The sequence below is a fragment of the Cavia porcellus genome, unplaced genomic scaffold (assembly GCF_034190915.1).
Source record: "Cavia porcellus strain 051 isolate PalLab524CR breed Dunkin Hartley unplaced genomic scaffold, mCavPor4.1 scaffold_4, whole genome shotgun sequence".
Taxonomy (NCBI): domain Eukaryota; kingdom Metazoa; phylum Chordata; class Mammalia; order Rodentia; family Caviidae; genus Cavia; species Cavia porcellus.
In genome coordinates this window covers 107453060-107469688 of record NW_026947487.1, presented here as the reverse complement: position 1 = coordinate 107469688, position 16629 = coordinate 107453060, and the positions used below count along the sequence as shown (strand labels likewise).

At 48.7% G+C, this 16629-nt stretch overlaps 1 protein-coding gene across 1 annotated transcript; it reads left to right on the top strand.

Moving 5' to 3' along the window:
- Positions 1–2877: 2877 nt before the first annotated feature.
- Positions 2878–15957, top strand: LOC100712658 (angiotensin-converting enzyme-like protein Ace3). Its single transcript, XM_063247690.1, has 14 exons — positions 2878–3566; positions 3964–4122; positions 4351–4438; positions 4578–4721; positions 5481–5672; positions 5759–5856; positions 5940–6112; positions 6452–6675; positions 6820–6964; positions 8738–8836; positions 9324–9446; positions 13035–13219; positions 13680–14059; positions 15775–15957. Exons 1-13 carry the CDS (start codon positions 3222–3224, stop codon positions 14027–14029), a joined length of 2325 nt encoding a protein of 774 aa, XP_063103760.1. The 5' UTR covers positions 2878–3221; the 3' UTR covers positions 14030–14059; positions 15775–15957.
- The last annotated feature ends 672 nt before the right edge of the window (positions 15958–16629 follow it).

Here is a 16629-nt window from a genome sequence, read left to right as displayed (position 1 = left end):
GGAAAATACACACCCACATCCTAAAAAAAGAAAAGAAAGGAAAGAGAAGGAAAAGAAAAGAAATGAAGTCCAACCATATGTGATGGTACACACCTGTAAATCCAGCACTCGGGAGACTGAGGCAGGAGGGTCATTGCCAAGTTCAAGACCAGCCTGGACTACATAGTAAGACCATGTCTCAAAAAGAAAATCAATAGAGAAAAAAAGAGAGAAAGACCAAAAAATCCAAAATCCAAAAAAGTCCCCTGTGCTTTTGAATGAGTCTTTGCTTTCCAGGGACTGCAGCTTTGGCACCCAGCAAACATGAGGAGGGACAGTGAGTCATTGCTGAGACCTGTTTTGCTTCCACACTTACATTTCTGTATGGATGTTGGACGCTGCCCTGCCTTTTCTGCTGGACATGGACAGTCAATGGTGTCTGCCTGGAGGCTGCGCTCACTCTAGCAGCTCCCACTTTCCTTGTCCCTCTGTGCACCCCAAGTCAGTTTTCTCTCACTAGCTTTCAGCCTGTGGATTTGTGAGGTGCCCCCACTCCTGCTCCAGAGGCCCCTTTATATACCCAAGGCCATGGCAACCACCCAAATGGAACTGTACCATTGCTCATGTTAGAAACACAGCTGAATTCCGAGGTAGATGTAGGTGGGGTGAGAATCAAGCAGTCTGCTAGACCTAATGCCTGCACCTGCAGATCCAGCCCTTCTCTAAGCCATACTTGCCTGGTCTGGTTTCTCAGCATCAAGTTTGGGACACCCACATCCCTCCTGGTTTGAGCTTAAACTCCTAGGGGGCTCCGGCCAGCCTGCACACCTTCACTACTACCTCCTGGGGCCACCTCCTACCCAGTCACTGCGGAAGGTGACACCAGTTCTGCTCTGCAGTTGCTCTTGGCTCAGTCCCAAATAATTAATCCCTCCTCAAATGGCTCTGGATTAAATCCTCTCAAATGTGGCAGACACCAAACTGCACTTCCTCCCCAACTCCATCCTGCTTTACAAAAGAGCCACTTTCAGAATAAAATACTCCGTTTTTGCAGTTTATAGTAGCTGAGGGCTTCTCTCAGTGTCTCTCCCTAGAGCCACCCCATCTCTCCTGGGCAGATGCCCCTCCCAGATGCTGAGGGGAGCGTGGAGCCCTCCCCATTCCTGCATCCCTGCACTGGTTCATCTCTCTGGCTTTGCAGTTTCCAGTCTTCCTAGCAGCTCCTTCCCCATTCACCTCCTTCCTTCTCTTCTCTACACTGTTGTTTTGACTCTAGACTCTAGACTTTGCTGGCAGCCTCTACTCCACCATTTTAGGTTTCCTCCTTTTTACTTTTGATGATGTTCTTGGATGCATAAACATTTTTAAATTTGATGAAGCTCAATTTGTCTTTTTGCTGTTTTTACTGCCTGTGCTTTTCATGTCATGTCCTGGAAATTACTGCCAACATCAGTGTCATTCAACTTTGCCCCCCGTTGTCTTCTAAAAATTTTATTAGATTTTTCTTTTTTGGGATTTTGGTGCATTTTGAGTTTTGTGTTGGCAAGATGATCTGTAGTTTGTGTGTGTGTGTGTGTGTGTGTGTGTGTGTGTGTGTAGTGCAGCGGACTGAACCCAGGGCCTCACATATGCTAAGCAAACACTCTACCACTGAGCTACATCCACAGCCTGCAAGTCCATTAGTATAGCCGAGATTGATCCTTCCTAGGGGTGGACCGCTCTATTCCTTGTGTCTGCCGGTCAGCATGTGGCCTGGAACTAAGCCAAGGTGTTGTAAGTAGGTTCTTCAGCCTCATTCTACCTCTGTGTCCTTGTCTGAAAATGGAGTTGGTCACAGTACTCGACTCATGAATTTGTTATGAGGATTCTGATACACAAAGCCCCTTAATGGGGGTAGGGGTGCAGGTGGAGATGGTGGTTATTGCTGTAGCCCTCCAGGCATTAGATCTTCTCCTCTATTTGCTAAACTTGAACCATAAGCCATTCTCACTCAACAGAAACAGCATTTGCAGGGTCCTGTGCATACATCTGCTTTTTGCACTTAGAAAGCCATCTCTCAGCTCCAGCTTGAGGGAGCTGTTGCTTCGGCCCCACAGAAGGTGATCAGCTACTCTATACACACACTAGCACCACAGCTCTATGCATGGAGGCACAGTGACATCCCATGTGGCCAGAGGCCTTCAGTCCCCACTTGCTGCCACAAGGGCCCTTGTCATCTCTAGCAATCGAGAATCGCCTTTCCTCCTTTCCAGTTCAGCTCTGCATTTTGTATTTTCAGTCTTTGCTTTGTATTTTCATTATGTTTCTTATCATGCATGCTTGTTTTCAGGCTTGAAGCTGTCAAGACTTCCCTGTGAGATCTGTTGAGCAGTTTAACCAGAAATGTCACTGATTTTTGTCTTGCTTTTCTTGTATTTCATAGCATATCCTATTTAGGGGATTATTTGGTCAGTTCCTCTGGTCATGGTCACAGCGTATGTGAAAGGGTGAGTGGCCCTGGGCTGAGAATGACACAGGACAGGGGGCGTCTGTGAGTGGAGGAAAATGGGAAGGACCTCTGTGGAGAGAAGATGGAGCTGCCCTCCTCAGACCATGTGTGTCAGAGTACTGGACAGTAACCAAGATGTGGCAGAGGGCTGAAGGCGGTGGCTGGTGCTGAAACACACATGGACAAGCACCCAGCCCCGAATATCTGCATCTGTTTCTACCCTGCTGCTCCCTTGACTGCACATGTGTAATGCCCAGCTTTTCTGCAGTAGCAGGTCTAAGGGTGAGAAGAAATGCCCTGAAAAGCTCCGAGGATGACCATGTGTCCCATGAAAGAAAGAAAGATAAAAAGAAACAAAGAAAGAAAGAAAGAAAGAAAGAAAGACCAAAACATGTGAATATAAGTGAAGGAGACATGAGAATATATGTGAATGAGCTCAAGCCCAGCCTGAACTGCATAGCAAGACTCTGTCTCAAAAACACATTAAACAACAACAACAACAACAGGGGTTCCAACCCCACCCCACTCTTTCTACTTGCAGAAGTACCCAAATGGAAAAGAGGAGTTCTGTTTTAAAAGTCCAGAGTCCTAACTTCTCTGCTTGGCTTTGGAGCCTGACTGTTCTGATTCTCAGAGACCTCCTCACCTATAAAACAGGGACAGTGTACCAGAGGATGGGTAGAGACTTTCCAGATTGAACATTCCATGCCTGACCCTTAAGCCACTGATGTCATAATAAGGACTTTGCTTGTGAATGCTACAAAGCTTCTCCCAGCTCAGCAGTTCTTTGGTCATGGGAACAAGCTGGACTCACCCTGGATCTTCCCTACTTGTGATCCTGTGCTATGGGCAGCTCTTGTCATGGCTTAGGATTGTGGGTGATGCAAGTGTGACTACAGACCTAAAGGAAAATGTGACAGGGCCCTGGGTGGGGACAGGATCATATAACCCCCTTCCTGCAGCTGTGCCCTACAATGAAACTGAGGCAAAGCGGTTCCTGGAGTACTATGAACAAACAGCCAATACTGTGTTGAAGGAGTTTGTGGAAGCCACTTGGAACTATGTCACCAACATCACCAAGCCAAATCGAGAACAAATGGTATGGTTCCACCTTCCTGCCCTCTACTCTTTCCACCCTTTCCTCTTCTCAGGGGTTATTGGGAATTAGGACTCGTACGTGCTGATCCCGGTCTAGAGTTAGAGGAAAGAGGGAAGCTGCGAAGCACATGTTAAAGTGAGCTGCAAGCTCCAGGTCTCTTAGTGGCCCCAAACTGTTTTTTTTTTTTTTTCATAAGAGTCTGTTGGTTCTTTTCCTTTTTTAAGCCCTTCGTCCTTGCTTCTAGGAACCCAGGATCCTCTTAGCAAATCTTCAATGATATGGACACTTAAAATGGGATTTGGGAGTGGGAAGGGGAGTCATAGCCCTGGCAGTTCAATGTGGGACACCTACTGCCTGTCTCAACGTGCCACAACAAACGTGATGACCCTCTTTCCAGCTGCAGAAGGAATTAGAGAGGTCCTACTTCATGAAACACTTTGGCACCCAGGCCCACCTGTTTAACATCACCCAGATCCAGGACCCAACTGTGAAGCGCATGCTGAGTAAACTACAAGACATAGGCAAGGCAGCCTTGCCATACGACGACCTTTGGGAGGTGATGAACAGGGCTCCAGGCACACTTGCCCTAGACCAGGGATGGGTGGGTCATACCTGGTGGGGAACCAGTGTCTGGGGCAGGAGATGGGTAGTTAGAGCAGAAGCAAAGTTCCTCTATGGGAGGACGGTGGGTGCTTGAAACAGACCCACCCCTTCTGGTTTGTGGAGTTAGTGCTACTGGCAGGCCAGGGCACAGGCCTGTCCTGGGTGACACCTGTCCCCCCAGTACAACAAGCTTGTGGCCTACATGGAGACAACATACAGCCTGGCCCAAGTGTGCCTGGATGAGGGGCCCTGCATGACCCTGGAGCCCGGTGAGTGCCCAAGCCCTGCCCCTTCTGTGGCTCTCCCAACCCTAACTGAGCTGCCTTGTTGGAGGAAGGCACCTGGGGTGGATAATGGCAGAGCCGTGAGTGACGTGGGGGTCCAATGTGACTTCTTTTCTGGGCACAGACCTCGAAGAAGTCATGGCTACATCCAGAGACCATAAGGAGCTGCTGTGGGCCTGGGAGGGCTGGCGGGACTCTGTGGGTCGCCAACTCCGCCCCATTTTCTGGCGCTACGTGCAGCTCAGCAACAAAGCTGCACAGCTCAACGGTGAGCAGTCTGGACACAAGTCCGTCATAGGAAAGTACCCAACAAGGGGCAAAGTTGAGTCTTCAGAGGGAGGCACAGGATCCCAGACACTCAGCTGCAGGCCTGTAGGGGGCCCCACAAATGTCAAATGAGTAGCTACTGTGTGCTGGATGCTACAGAGGTTCTGAACCTATGCAGGTAAAAATAGATGCATGCTTGTCCTGTGAGCTTGCTGTAAGGAAGTACTGTGGTCAAGGACACACTCGTCTTTAACACCACTTATGATGATGGTGCAGAGATGGTGCTGAGGGAGGAAATGAGGAAAGCCTCCAGCTCTTACTCATGCTCAAAACACGGCCAAGAGCCAGCCAGGCAGGAAGAAAATGGCCCGCACTGGGAGAGAGGCAGAGTTTGGAGAATCTGAAAGAAGCTCATCGGGCCACTGGGCTGCGGTTGAGGGAGTTCCCAAGCAGGGTGACAGAGGACAGGAGGTTGCAGGCATGGCGAGGATGAGGAGGGACTCACTGTGGGCTAGAGATGGCAGAGCCTCGAAGGCATGGAAAGGAGCTCATACTGGGGCTTCGTTTCATACTTTTCCTGGTCTGATCCGATCCAGTGTAGACTGTGGCCTCGGCAGGTAATACTCCCATTTTTCAGATGAAGGTCCAGACAACCAGGGAGCTTGAACAGCTTCCCAAGGAGGCACCTATGTCTCCTGCCTGCAAGACTGGGCTAAGGTGGGTAGGGTGAGTGCCTGGCAAGTCCCCTCTCCTGCCCTAGGGTACAAAGACATGGGACAACTGTGGCGTGCTAAGTACGAGTCAGATACCCTGGAGCAAGACATGGAGCAGATTTACCAAGAGCTGCAGCCTCTCTATCTTAACCTGCATGCATATGTGCGCCGTGCCCTGTACCGCCACTATGGGCCTGAACTCATCAGTTTGCGGGGGCCTATCCCTGCCCACCTGCTGGGTAAGGGTCTGCTGGTGCAGGGATGGGTATTCAGTCAGCAGGCAGACTGTTGTCACCTCCTCTGAACCCTTCCACTCTCCATCCAGGGGACATGTGGGCTCAGTCCTGGGACAACATCCTAGACATGGTTCTGCCTTTCCCTAAGAAGCCCCCCATAGACATCACACGGATCATGAAACAGCAGGTCAGTGCTTGGCCCCTGGATGTCCCTACCCTCAGGTGCCTGGGGGAATAGGGCAGTGTACATGTTCTCCCTCACCGCAACAGCATTGGAGACCTGAGAAAATGTTTGAAGAGGCTGACAAATTCTTCACCTCTTTGGGGATGCTGTCTGTCCCACCTGATTTCTGGAAAAAGTCAATGCTGGAGAGGCCGACCGACGGGCGGTCAGTGGAATGTCAGACCTCTGCCTGGGACTTTTACAGTGGCAATGACTTCAGGTAACTATCATCAACAGGGCCAGCTGCTAGCACTACAATTCCACATCCTCGTCCCATCCCACATCTACCTGTCACAGGCCATATTAAGGGAGGAGTAAGGACGGGAGGGCCCTGCCAAGGGAGGGGAGATATAAGCCAGAAGTACAGAAGGGGAGATGGACGTGGAAGCCATGGTCTTGGTCACTCATTGGATATGGGGCCTGGAGTGGGAAAGATAGCAACCAAAGCCCTCTGATCTCCAGCCTGTTCATGCCAGTTCCTTAAAGAGGTCTCAATGTAGAAGTGTGCCAAACTTCCCAGGGCATTTTCATGCTCTTGATCCTTGTCCTTTAACTCTAGGATAAAGAAATGCACTGAAGTGACCATCGAAGACCTGCTCTCTGTCTTCCACCAGATGGGTCATATCCAATACTTCATGCAATACCAGAACCTGTCTGTAATCTTCCGTGAAGGTGCCAACCCTGCTTTTGAAGAGGCTGTGGGGGCAATGGTCACACTCTCTGCCTCTTCCCACAGGCACTTGTTCAGCACAGGCCTGATCAGCCTCCGGCAGCAGGACTCAGGTTGTGGGGACCAAAGGGACAGGGAAGGCAGCCTGAGCCTGGGGTTGCAGCTTGAGGGGAGTAGGTCGGTGGGGCCACCCAGGCAAGGGTAAAGGACAGGAGAGCTCTGGAGCCACCCCCTAATTGCCCTGACCTCATCCCCAGAGGAGGAAGTCAATTACCTGATTGGCATGGCCCTGGAGAAGATTGCCTTCATCCCCTTCAGCTATCTAATGGACCTGTTTCGCTGGAGGGTCTTCGATGGCACCATTGACAAGAACATCTACAACCAGGAGTGGTGGAACCTCAGGTGGGAAGGTGCTCCTCTGGACTTTCAGCTCCATCCCCACACGTGGTGTGCGTAGAGCTTGACCACCACTGCCAGAGGGTGGTGTTGGCCTCTCCTTTAAAAGCAGAGTGGGGTACAATGTTGGTGACTCTTGGGCTTAGAGAAACCCCAAGACAATGTGAGATGTTTGCTGCCAGCAGACAAAAGCACCCATGCTGTAGTGTATAGAGCCAGTGTGGGGAATCCTGAAGCCTCCTTCTGAATCTGATACCGGCACTGAGCTGGTCTCAGTCTCTCCAGCTTCAGTCTCATCTGTGAAAAAGGCATCCTGGCAGGCTCCCCCTGCTCCTTGGTTGGCTAGGAAACTCCCATCATGATTGCTCCTGGAATTCTTCAAGAACAGAACATTGACCACCAAGCAGGTCCCCTCACCTCCATCCTTCTTCCCACAGTGAGGCTGGGAGGACAGATGAACAGGGCCTCAGCACTTGTCCTCTGGGAAAGAGTGGCCACAGGAGGGAGGCAGGCTCCCTGCCCTAACACACAGGCCTGGCTGCCAGAGGCTTGGCATCCCAAAGCTATCCAAGGAGTCCACCCACAGTTAGGCAGGGCATTTGGTTGGATAATAATACGGATGAGCAGGGCTTCTCCATATCCACCAGGTGTCAGAATGACTGGCTTAAGGCTGCTGGACACAGGATGACATGGGTTACTGTGTGAGACCTGCAGCTCCTTTACTATCGCTCTGTGTTGTGCTCATTCAAAATGGTCACCTCCCAGCAGCAGTAGCCAACAGTCACAGATGCCACATGTCCAGGCTGAAGTCCTACCCTAGCAGTGGCAGAATGGGGTGCTCCTCCTGCTCCTGTTGTTCTCCTACCCCCAATCCATGATTTCAAGGGCATATCTCTGGTGGACTGGGCAATGCGCGGACCTTGTTTCCTCCAAGAGCACTTCCCCTCAATACCCCTGCTATCTGAGGTATCCACAAGGACCTTGTCCTTTCTCTACCAGCCACACCCACCGCCAACCAGCCAATGAGCCCCAGGACTGGGTGAGGGTTTGCTCCCTGGACCTTGAGTAAGGAACCTCCAGAAGGACCTCCCAACAGTCTACTCATCCCGGGATGGTTCCCGGGTACCAGTGAACCAACAATACAACACCAAGTCTCCCACAGACATTGTCAAATCCCTATGATGGATAATTTTATTCCCCATTTTATAGTCATTGTATGAGAAGCCTCAGTGACAGTCCTACAATCTCCCACAGCAGCACAGTGCAGAGGAACAAAACAGCCTCACCTAGTCAGTCTGCCAGTGACAGTGCTGGGTCCTAAGGTCACTTCCTTGATTTCTAAATCTTGGTTTCCTCATCTGTACAAAGCGCACAACAATAGTAGTACCATGCCACAGGGGTGTTTCTCTGTTGTCTTCTTAGCACTATTTACTAGAGGAAGTTACCTCATTACTGCTCCAAAATCTGTTCGCTTTCATTAGGCCTTGCTCCTTTCCTCTGTGACACCTCTCCAGAAACCGGGCCTGTGTTGAGAGAGTGCAGGAGTTCATAAACACAGCTCAGAGAGCAGAGGAAGTGCTCAGTCAGTGTTATCTGCGCTTATGGTTTCATTTTGATTCCCAATCCCAAGTGTTTTCAGTTACTGAATGAATGAAAATAAGTCCACTGTTGTCTGCACACCAGGTCCAATTTCAATAGACACACAGAGGAGCTTTGAAAAACCATATGTTCTGAGATTCTTCAGGGACCTCTAGCAGGACCTTGTTTTTCTCCTGGCAGGTTAAAGTACCAAGGCCTGTGCCCACCTGTTTCTCGGACAGAGGATGACTTTGACCCTGCTGCCAAGTTCCATGTTGCTGCCAATGTGCCCTACATGCAGTAAAGCTCTGGGCCCTATCAGCAGAGTCAGCTCTGGGAGGCGGGCTTTGGGAGGCATGGGATGAGGCTGACGGTCTCTAGCAAGGCCCTGGGTTCAAATACTACCCGTTCCTCTGCCTACCTCTTCCCACCTGATTGTACAGCCTTGTTAGGTCAGTGCCTTGTGCTCCTTTGGATTTCTCCATTAGATCCTGGGTGAAGGGCAGAGAAGGTGGCAATATTCTAACCTAAATCCTCCCTGCTGCCCCCATGATAGAAAGGAAAGGGGAAGCTAACTGTAGGGCTCATGATTGGCTCACAAAGGTACACAAGGAAGGTCCTTGTATTCTAGGCCAACTTAAGGCAGGACCTTGCCCAGGCAGCCTGCACCAGGTAGTGACTGTTGGCAGGCACCCTTGTGGCCTTTGCAAACCGGAGCTGCGTAGGCTGAAGTGGCCTGGGGTTTCTCAACCCTGATCCTGTCCCCCAACCTGCCCTTGTGTTCCAGATACTTCCTTAGCACGGTGCTCCAGTTCCAGTTGCATGAAGCTCTGTGCAATGCCTCGGGCTATGTGGGTCCACTGCACCAGTGTGATATCTATAGCTCAAAGATAGCTGGGAGGATCCTCGGGTGAGTGGCCTCTTCCCTCAATTGTCCTCAGCTGCTCTGTCTCCCTTGTAAGCAATCCTGCTGAAGGCCCCCTTTTCTCACCCAGCCTCCTTGGGCTACCTGGGCAGAACTTCACTGAGCTTCCATCCTGCTGCTAGATCACCCTCATGTCAGACTGCACTGTTTCCTACATGAATTGGAGCATATTTCCCTTTGCTGAACACTTTATGGTCAGACAATGTTGGACCCCTTCTGCTAATACACACACACACACACACACACACACACACACACACACACAGATATACAGACACTCAATCAAACCATCTCTCTTGCTCTGTGGTGTTTCCTTTTGTTTCATTGTGCTCTTGAAGTAGACTACGAGAGGCTGGTGAACCTGAATTGAAAGCACAAAGCTCTTCTTAAGACACACCAGGCTCTCTGATGAGTGTTCTTACTATTTTGTACTAGTAGCTCTTAGCTTTGCAAAATAAATATTACTATCTGTAGTTTACAAATAATGCAACCAAAGGTCAGGGAGGTCACAGGATGGCGACTCACGGACACAGCAAGGAGGAAATCTATGCTTTGAACACAGAGCTGACTTCAAAGCATGGTCTTTCACACTGCTGCCTCCATCAGTTAAAGGATAAGAGCCCCGGTGAAATTAACTTCAAGTCTACTCCAGCAACTGAGATGTGCAGCTCATACACTGATGTGGGCTTTTTTCCACTGATTTCCACTAATTTCAATGTGTCTGTTTCCCAAATTGGTCAAGGTTGCTTTAAAACTTATTCATATTCCCAGAGGATTCAGAATGTCACCTAATTTAGCATGCTCTGCATACTTAATGAGCGTACTTGTGATTCTACCATGCAGTACACCTGTAGCCAATAGGCCAGATGTAGTTGCAGGACAGCTCACTGGGCTTTACTCACAGGGCAGGAAGAACCTTGCATGACCTACATCTCCCTTGTCTATTTGTTCTTTACCTTTGATCACTATGAGGGGGCATTCTGGATGACTCCTATCTTTGAACTTTTCTGAGGATCTTCAATATAAACGCACCTCTCTACTCCTTGTATTCTTATCCACTCATGTATTCACCCAGCAAAAATGTACTCGTGCCAGTGCCAACCAACTACCATGAATCCAGCAGGGGGAAGGAGATCTGAAATAGAGAGGTGTGGAAGTCCTTGGTGGAGGGTTAAGAGATTCTGTTTGGAGAATAAGGAAGGATCTCTGTACTAAAGAAATAGCAGATATCTGCTTTCTTTACATCAACTCACTTTATTTCCTTCTCCTACCTCCTTGATGGGGCATTTGACCTTGGTCATTCTTACCACTTCCGTCCTCCACCCACCCTGGGTGCAGAGGGCTGTCAGGATCTGACTGGCTCCAAAGAAGATGACCAGTCATACCCCACCCTCGCTCACCAGCCCTCCTACATTACCATGCAGACCCCTGATTCGGGAAGATACTGACTCTTCCAACCTTAGAGGCTTAAACATCATTTTCTTGGCAGTGGGCAGATGAGAGGCTCTTGAGAAATGAGGATATTACAAGTTTTGTGAAAGTTGAAATGGCAGCAAAGAGGAATGTGGGGTTCACAAGGAAGAGAGAAGACAAGGTGGGAATTGGGGAGGAGGGGAAGCAGCTGTTACTGCACCTGGCCAGGTTGGCCTGCTGCAATATACACCAATCACTGAGCAAGCGAGCATCATAAAAGAGAAGGAATGAGAGGAGTCACTAAACTCTCAAGGCTAGGGCATGGGGATATCCATGAGCTCAGGCATGCTGTAATTGGAGGTTAACTAAACGTAGGTGTTGGGGAAGTAACTTAGTGGTAGAGCACTTAACAAGCATGAGGCCTAGGTGCAATCCTCAGGATCACCACCAAAGAAGAAACAGATGAATAGATAAGATAGGTAAAAGTGAGATGGGTTCATTTTAAAGAGTTTATGCAGTTTCGTTGCTCTTTTGCCTTTTGTGAAATGGAATCTTGTAGTGTAGCCCTGGTTAATTTCAAACTCTAGATTCAAGAGGCCCTTCTACATCACTTTCCAAATTATGTGGAACCACAGGGAGCATTTCACTGAACCTGATATGCCTAATGCATCTTAAAATTTGATTTTGCTACCTTTGACTCATCCCCCTAAATCGAAACACCCTGGCCAGGTGCTGGGAATGGAGAATCAAAGTGAACCCCATTCCCAAAGCCCCTCTACCTCACCCATCCAGCTGTGGAGGGTGGGTCTGGCTTTGTTCACAACCCTGTCATTGTCACTTTGGACCTGGGGGTTCCAGGCAGTGCAGGCTGACAGCTTTGCAGTCTCTGGTCTTCTGTGCTGTCTCCACCAACTGCAGGCTTGGCTCAGCTAACACATTTTGCCACATCAGCCTATACTCTTCTTTCTGAACAGTTAGATTTTTAGTAACTTAAGCTTCCCTCTTCTAGCTTTTTCTTTTTATCTAAGATACAGCATCTGACCAAATCCTCTAGTCATGGGTTTTGTTTTTTGCTTTTTTTTCAATCGTGTCAGGTTTTTACCTTAATATTTTCTATCAGTCTTAACAATCTTTTACCTTAATTTTCAGGGATCCTAACTACATTTTTCTGCAGTAAGGTCTGCCAAGAATTCACTAATCTTTAGTTTCCCAACCTCGTTCCTTCCCAGTTAAGTGATGTGTATCACTCTTTGCAAGTTACAAAGTTCTCCTTAGTCAACATGTGACTTAATCCTCACTGGGGGGAAGTTTTCATGGAACCCATTTACTGAAGAGAAAATGCAGTCTACTAGAGGCTTTAAGTTGTATACCAGAAGTTACATGTGCAGAAGTAGCAGGGCTGGATCTTCAATCTGGGTCTCTGTTAGTCCAGACTCTACTGGTGCCCTCTGGGACTCCAGGCGTCACCTTTTTATTACTCAAATCAGGGAATGACAAGTTGAGAAGGATCAACATCTCTAGCTGCCACTGCCCTCCCACAAGTCAGGGTGAAGAGCCTGGAGCCCGGGCTTTGGCATGGCCTGTACCCCTACTGAGCAAGTGCAATGGGCCAAGCCAAGGTTCTACCACCTGCTACCTAGCGCTGGGTGTGTCTTGAGACAGCAGACATTTGTGTGGTGCTGCAAGTGATACACAGAATATCTCCCACAATTTTGAATCTTAAACCTTCCTAAACTCTGTAAGACCAGAAAGGACTAAAGAGCTGCTTCTGCCCACTGACACTGAACACTTCACAGGAAACTGTGGCTCAGACTTTGTGTCTATTTGAGTCCAGGAGAATAATGATCACAACTGTTTAATAAACATCAGTGGCAGTTAATAGTTAACATTTATTGCCTCTCAGCATTGTAGCAAACCTATAAGGCAGGTACTGGTATTACTTTGATTTTATGAATATTGAAGCTGAGGCTCAAACACCTGCTAAGTGGCTAAGCTCGACTTCAAACTCACATGAGTACATTTCCAAGCTGGTGATTATGTCGACTATGCTGAGCTCTGTGGGAGAAGTCTGGCTGGCAAAGCCTGGAGGTACACCAAGTAGTCATAGCAGTACTTGTGGATACCCCCACACAGCCTTACAGTTATCCTCACATCCTCCAGGCATGCCCTGAAGCTGGGCTCCAGCAAGCCCTGGCCAGAGGTTCTAAAGGAGCTGACCGGGCAGGCCAATATGTCTACAAGTGCCCTCATGACCTACTTCAAGCCACTGCTGAACTGGCTAGTGATTGAGAACGTGCGACAAGGTGAAATCCTAGGCTGGCCAGACTACACCTGTCCCTGTTCAGGTTAGTTAATCTGATTCTGAGCCTAGCCTTAGTGTAACCCTAGGCTCTAACCTGCTCTTCCCTGGGCCATTCTCTATGCCAACTCAGCCGTAATTCTCAGGCTATCCATCGTCCAGCTTGAGCTGGCACAGCACTGTTGCTGGTCAGTCTGTCTCTACTCAGCTTGAGTACAGCCATGTCCAGCCCTTACTCAGTTGCTTCTGGCACACCACCTGGCCAGATTGCCAGGCTGGCGTCTGAGCAGAGGGTCAACATCTTGCCTCCTGACTAGGTTCCCTGGGGCATGTCACCTTACTCATGCCCGTATCTTTCTCTTCTATTTTGTCTCATTCTCCTTCTTACCCATGTTCTGGGGCTGACAGACAAGTCTAGTAGCAGTCAGATCCCCCAACAACAACAGAAAACCTAGGGCCCCCTTGCTAGGCCCACCTGCTCTGTGAGATGTTCCTGTCCTCCACAGAAAGAACTACAAACAAAGTGGTATTACTGGATCTGCAGATGAAGACTGACCAGGTTACATTTGTGCTGTGTATACTTCTGGGCTTGAGCTTTGTCATATTCCTGGTGCTCCTGGGACTAGCCTGCAGGCTGTACTTCAAAGAAAAACAGTCACTAGATGACGACAGCATGATACTCAGCACCCAGCCCGATACCTACTTCCTGGGTGTGCCCATGGAGCCCCGAAAGGCCACTCGAAGACAGTGGATTCTGCTGGGCCTCTGCTTGATCTTACTGCTGTGCACGATCAGCCTCAGCATTCGGATCTTCGCACACAATCACAAGAAGTCTTCAGGGATGAGAGCTGACTAGTAGAGCAAGGACTAGCCACCAGTCACACTGGTGAGGCTGAGGGACAGGGAGGGCCTGAACCCAGGAGGGTGGATGACAAAGAGGGAACAATTTGAAGGCATACTTCCCACCTGTCATTGGGTGCAACAGAAACATACCTGGATACATGTGGTGCTTTGATTGTGTGTTTGCAAACCCAAATGTGAGGCTACATGCACAGGCAGCAGCTCTGTGTTTCAGGCCATGGTACCTAACCACCTCCCCAAGGTTCAGGATCCACAGTTTTATTGACCTAGTAGCTGTGCCTTTGAACTGGCTCTAACCACACAACTGATTCTTCCTTTTTTCCTTTTCCTTTTTTTTTTTTTTCCATTGGTACTGGGGATCGAACTCACGACTGCCTGCTTGCAAGGCAGGTGCTTATGCTGCTGAGTAAATCCCCAGCCCTCAATTGATTCTTCAAATAGCCTAAATTTGGCTTAAGAATGCAATTATGGGGTTTGGAAGGCTAATGGGCACTTGGCTGGTTCTTAGGAACCTAAGGAATCTCTATTCTAGTTAGAAAAACACCTTGCTTCAGTCCCCTTACCAAATGTTCCTAAGTATCCCTGGACATTCCTGTGAACTTGGTGATATAAAAAAACAAAAACTCGGTGATATCTAGTTCATACACACTGTGTACCATGTATCTCTTCACTGATCTGGCCCTGTGTTTGGCTGCTAATATGCTGTAGTCCTAATCAGCTCTTTGTTGGCCACCTGAGATCCAAATAGTCTCATAAACTGCCCCGTGCTTCTCCCTAACCCAGCACAGGATTAGGGAGACAGTGGGTAGCTGGGCATAAATGGAGACAGTGGGTAGCTGGGCATAAAGCCAGGCATGACTGATGATTTATTTCTTTAATATTTAAACAAAGCTCATCTCCAGCCACTCTACTCCGGAGATGGTCTTGTTCAACACACACCTGCAACTTGGCAGATTGCCCTGGGGAGCAAGCAGAGGACAAACAGCACCTTTCCAGGCTTGACAGGGGTGGGGGAAGATGAAGAGAGCTGTAGGAGGATGTCTGAGACATCAGTGCTCTAGGAATAGGCCTGGGAAACGGTGGGGTAGGTCCCTTCCCTCAACCTCTCCAACTCTTTCTCTCCAGTTTGTTGGCCACAGCAATAAAGCACACCCAATATTTTTAGACTCGCTGTCTGGACTAAGCCTCCAGAGGTTTCAAGGAGTCCTGAGAGTCACTGTGTCTCAAGAAATAGGGGAAACTTGAAGGGAAGTATATTATAGTTAGAAAACACAGAGAAGGGGCATCAGAGCTCCTCCTGAGCTAATAGGAAGATGGCCAAATAACTGCAACAACTCTCCCCAGATGAAGGATCTGAGCCTCACAGTCAGAAGTTCAGGCCACAGAGGTAGCACACCAAGGTCTCTATGGCTCTTTTCTCTTCCTATATGTATTTCTAGACGTGTTCCTATGTTATGACTGAGCCCAAGTAGTTCCTGCCCCAATCCCCAATTCCATAGCACTTTCATTTGATGTCTCTGTGGCTGTTTTTACCTTGCCGTACTGTAAAATTCTTATTTGTGCCAATGATTAGCTGTTAAATACCCACATCAGGAGTATATCCCTGTGTAACATTTCTAGTAAGTGAAAATGTTTGAATGAGTAAAAGAATGCATGGATGTCCCATTGCCCGAGTCTCTCCTCAGAGCTCAGCATCCTACACACTGAGCCTGTGAAAACCACCCCATTTTTCCTCCTCAGCCAACCTGACCCTCCACACACAGAGGCAGCCAAGACACTTCTGGACTTCTTCAGGAGACCACACCAACAGCCCTCTCATCTCCCAGCTACAGTGGCCAATGAGGCTTCCATCAGGCATTGTGGTTCTGCGTGGCAAATGCACACTTAACCAAGACCCCCAGGCTTCACCAGACTCCAGCAAAAGCCTCAGTGAACCTCCTTGGCCATCCACCCATCATCACCCCATTATTTAAGGTTTATTTTGCCCAAATATATCCTTTAAAATCTTCACATTGGTTTCAAAATCTATTATCTGCTTAAGAATTTGGTTGCCCATCAATTCTAGATACTAAAAATGGCAGCAGAGATTTTTTATCAGTTAACCTTTATCCCCACTACCCAGCTCAGCCCCTGCAATCTGCCCCCACCCCATCATCCTCAGCCTTTGCCTTAGGCACATGCTCCATTTTGAATGTTGGCCCTCCTTGCTCAAAACTGACCACTGGACCCTCTGTAGCATTCCAAGCCCACCAAGATGCTCAGGAAACAGTAGTCCCCCTTACCCTTCTCTCGTAGAACACCTCTTTCAATAAACCTCTCTATTGCTTCTAGTATGCTCATTTTCAGTCAGTACTCATGCATCAGTGGTCACTTACTAATAAGTGGTTTAAATCTGCCCTTTCAAGCTATGTATGCATGCTAAGAGCTCTCAGGCCTCTAAAGAATGCACTTTATTGCATATTTTGGCATACAGGATGAATACTGGAGCCTGACTAGAGGCTACTTGTCACTAGATGACCAAAAATCTTAAGTGTATTGTTATCACGGTCAGGCCCAGAAGTCAGACTCTCCATAAAGCCTTTAGTAAAAGGCCAC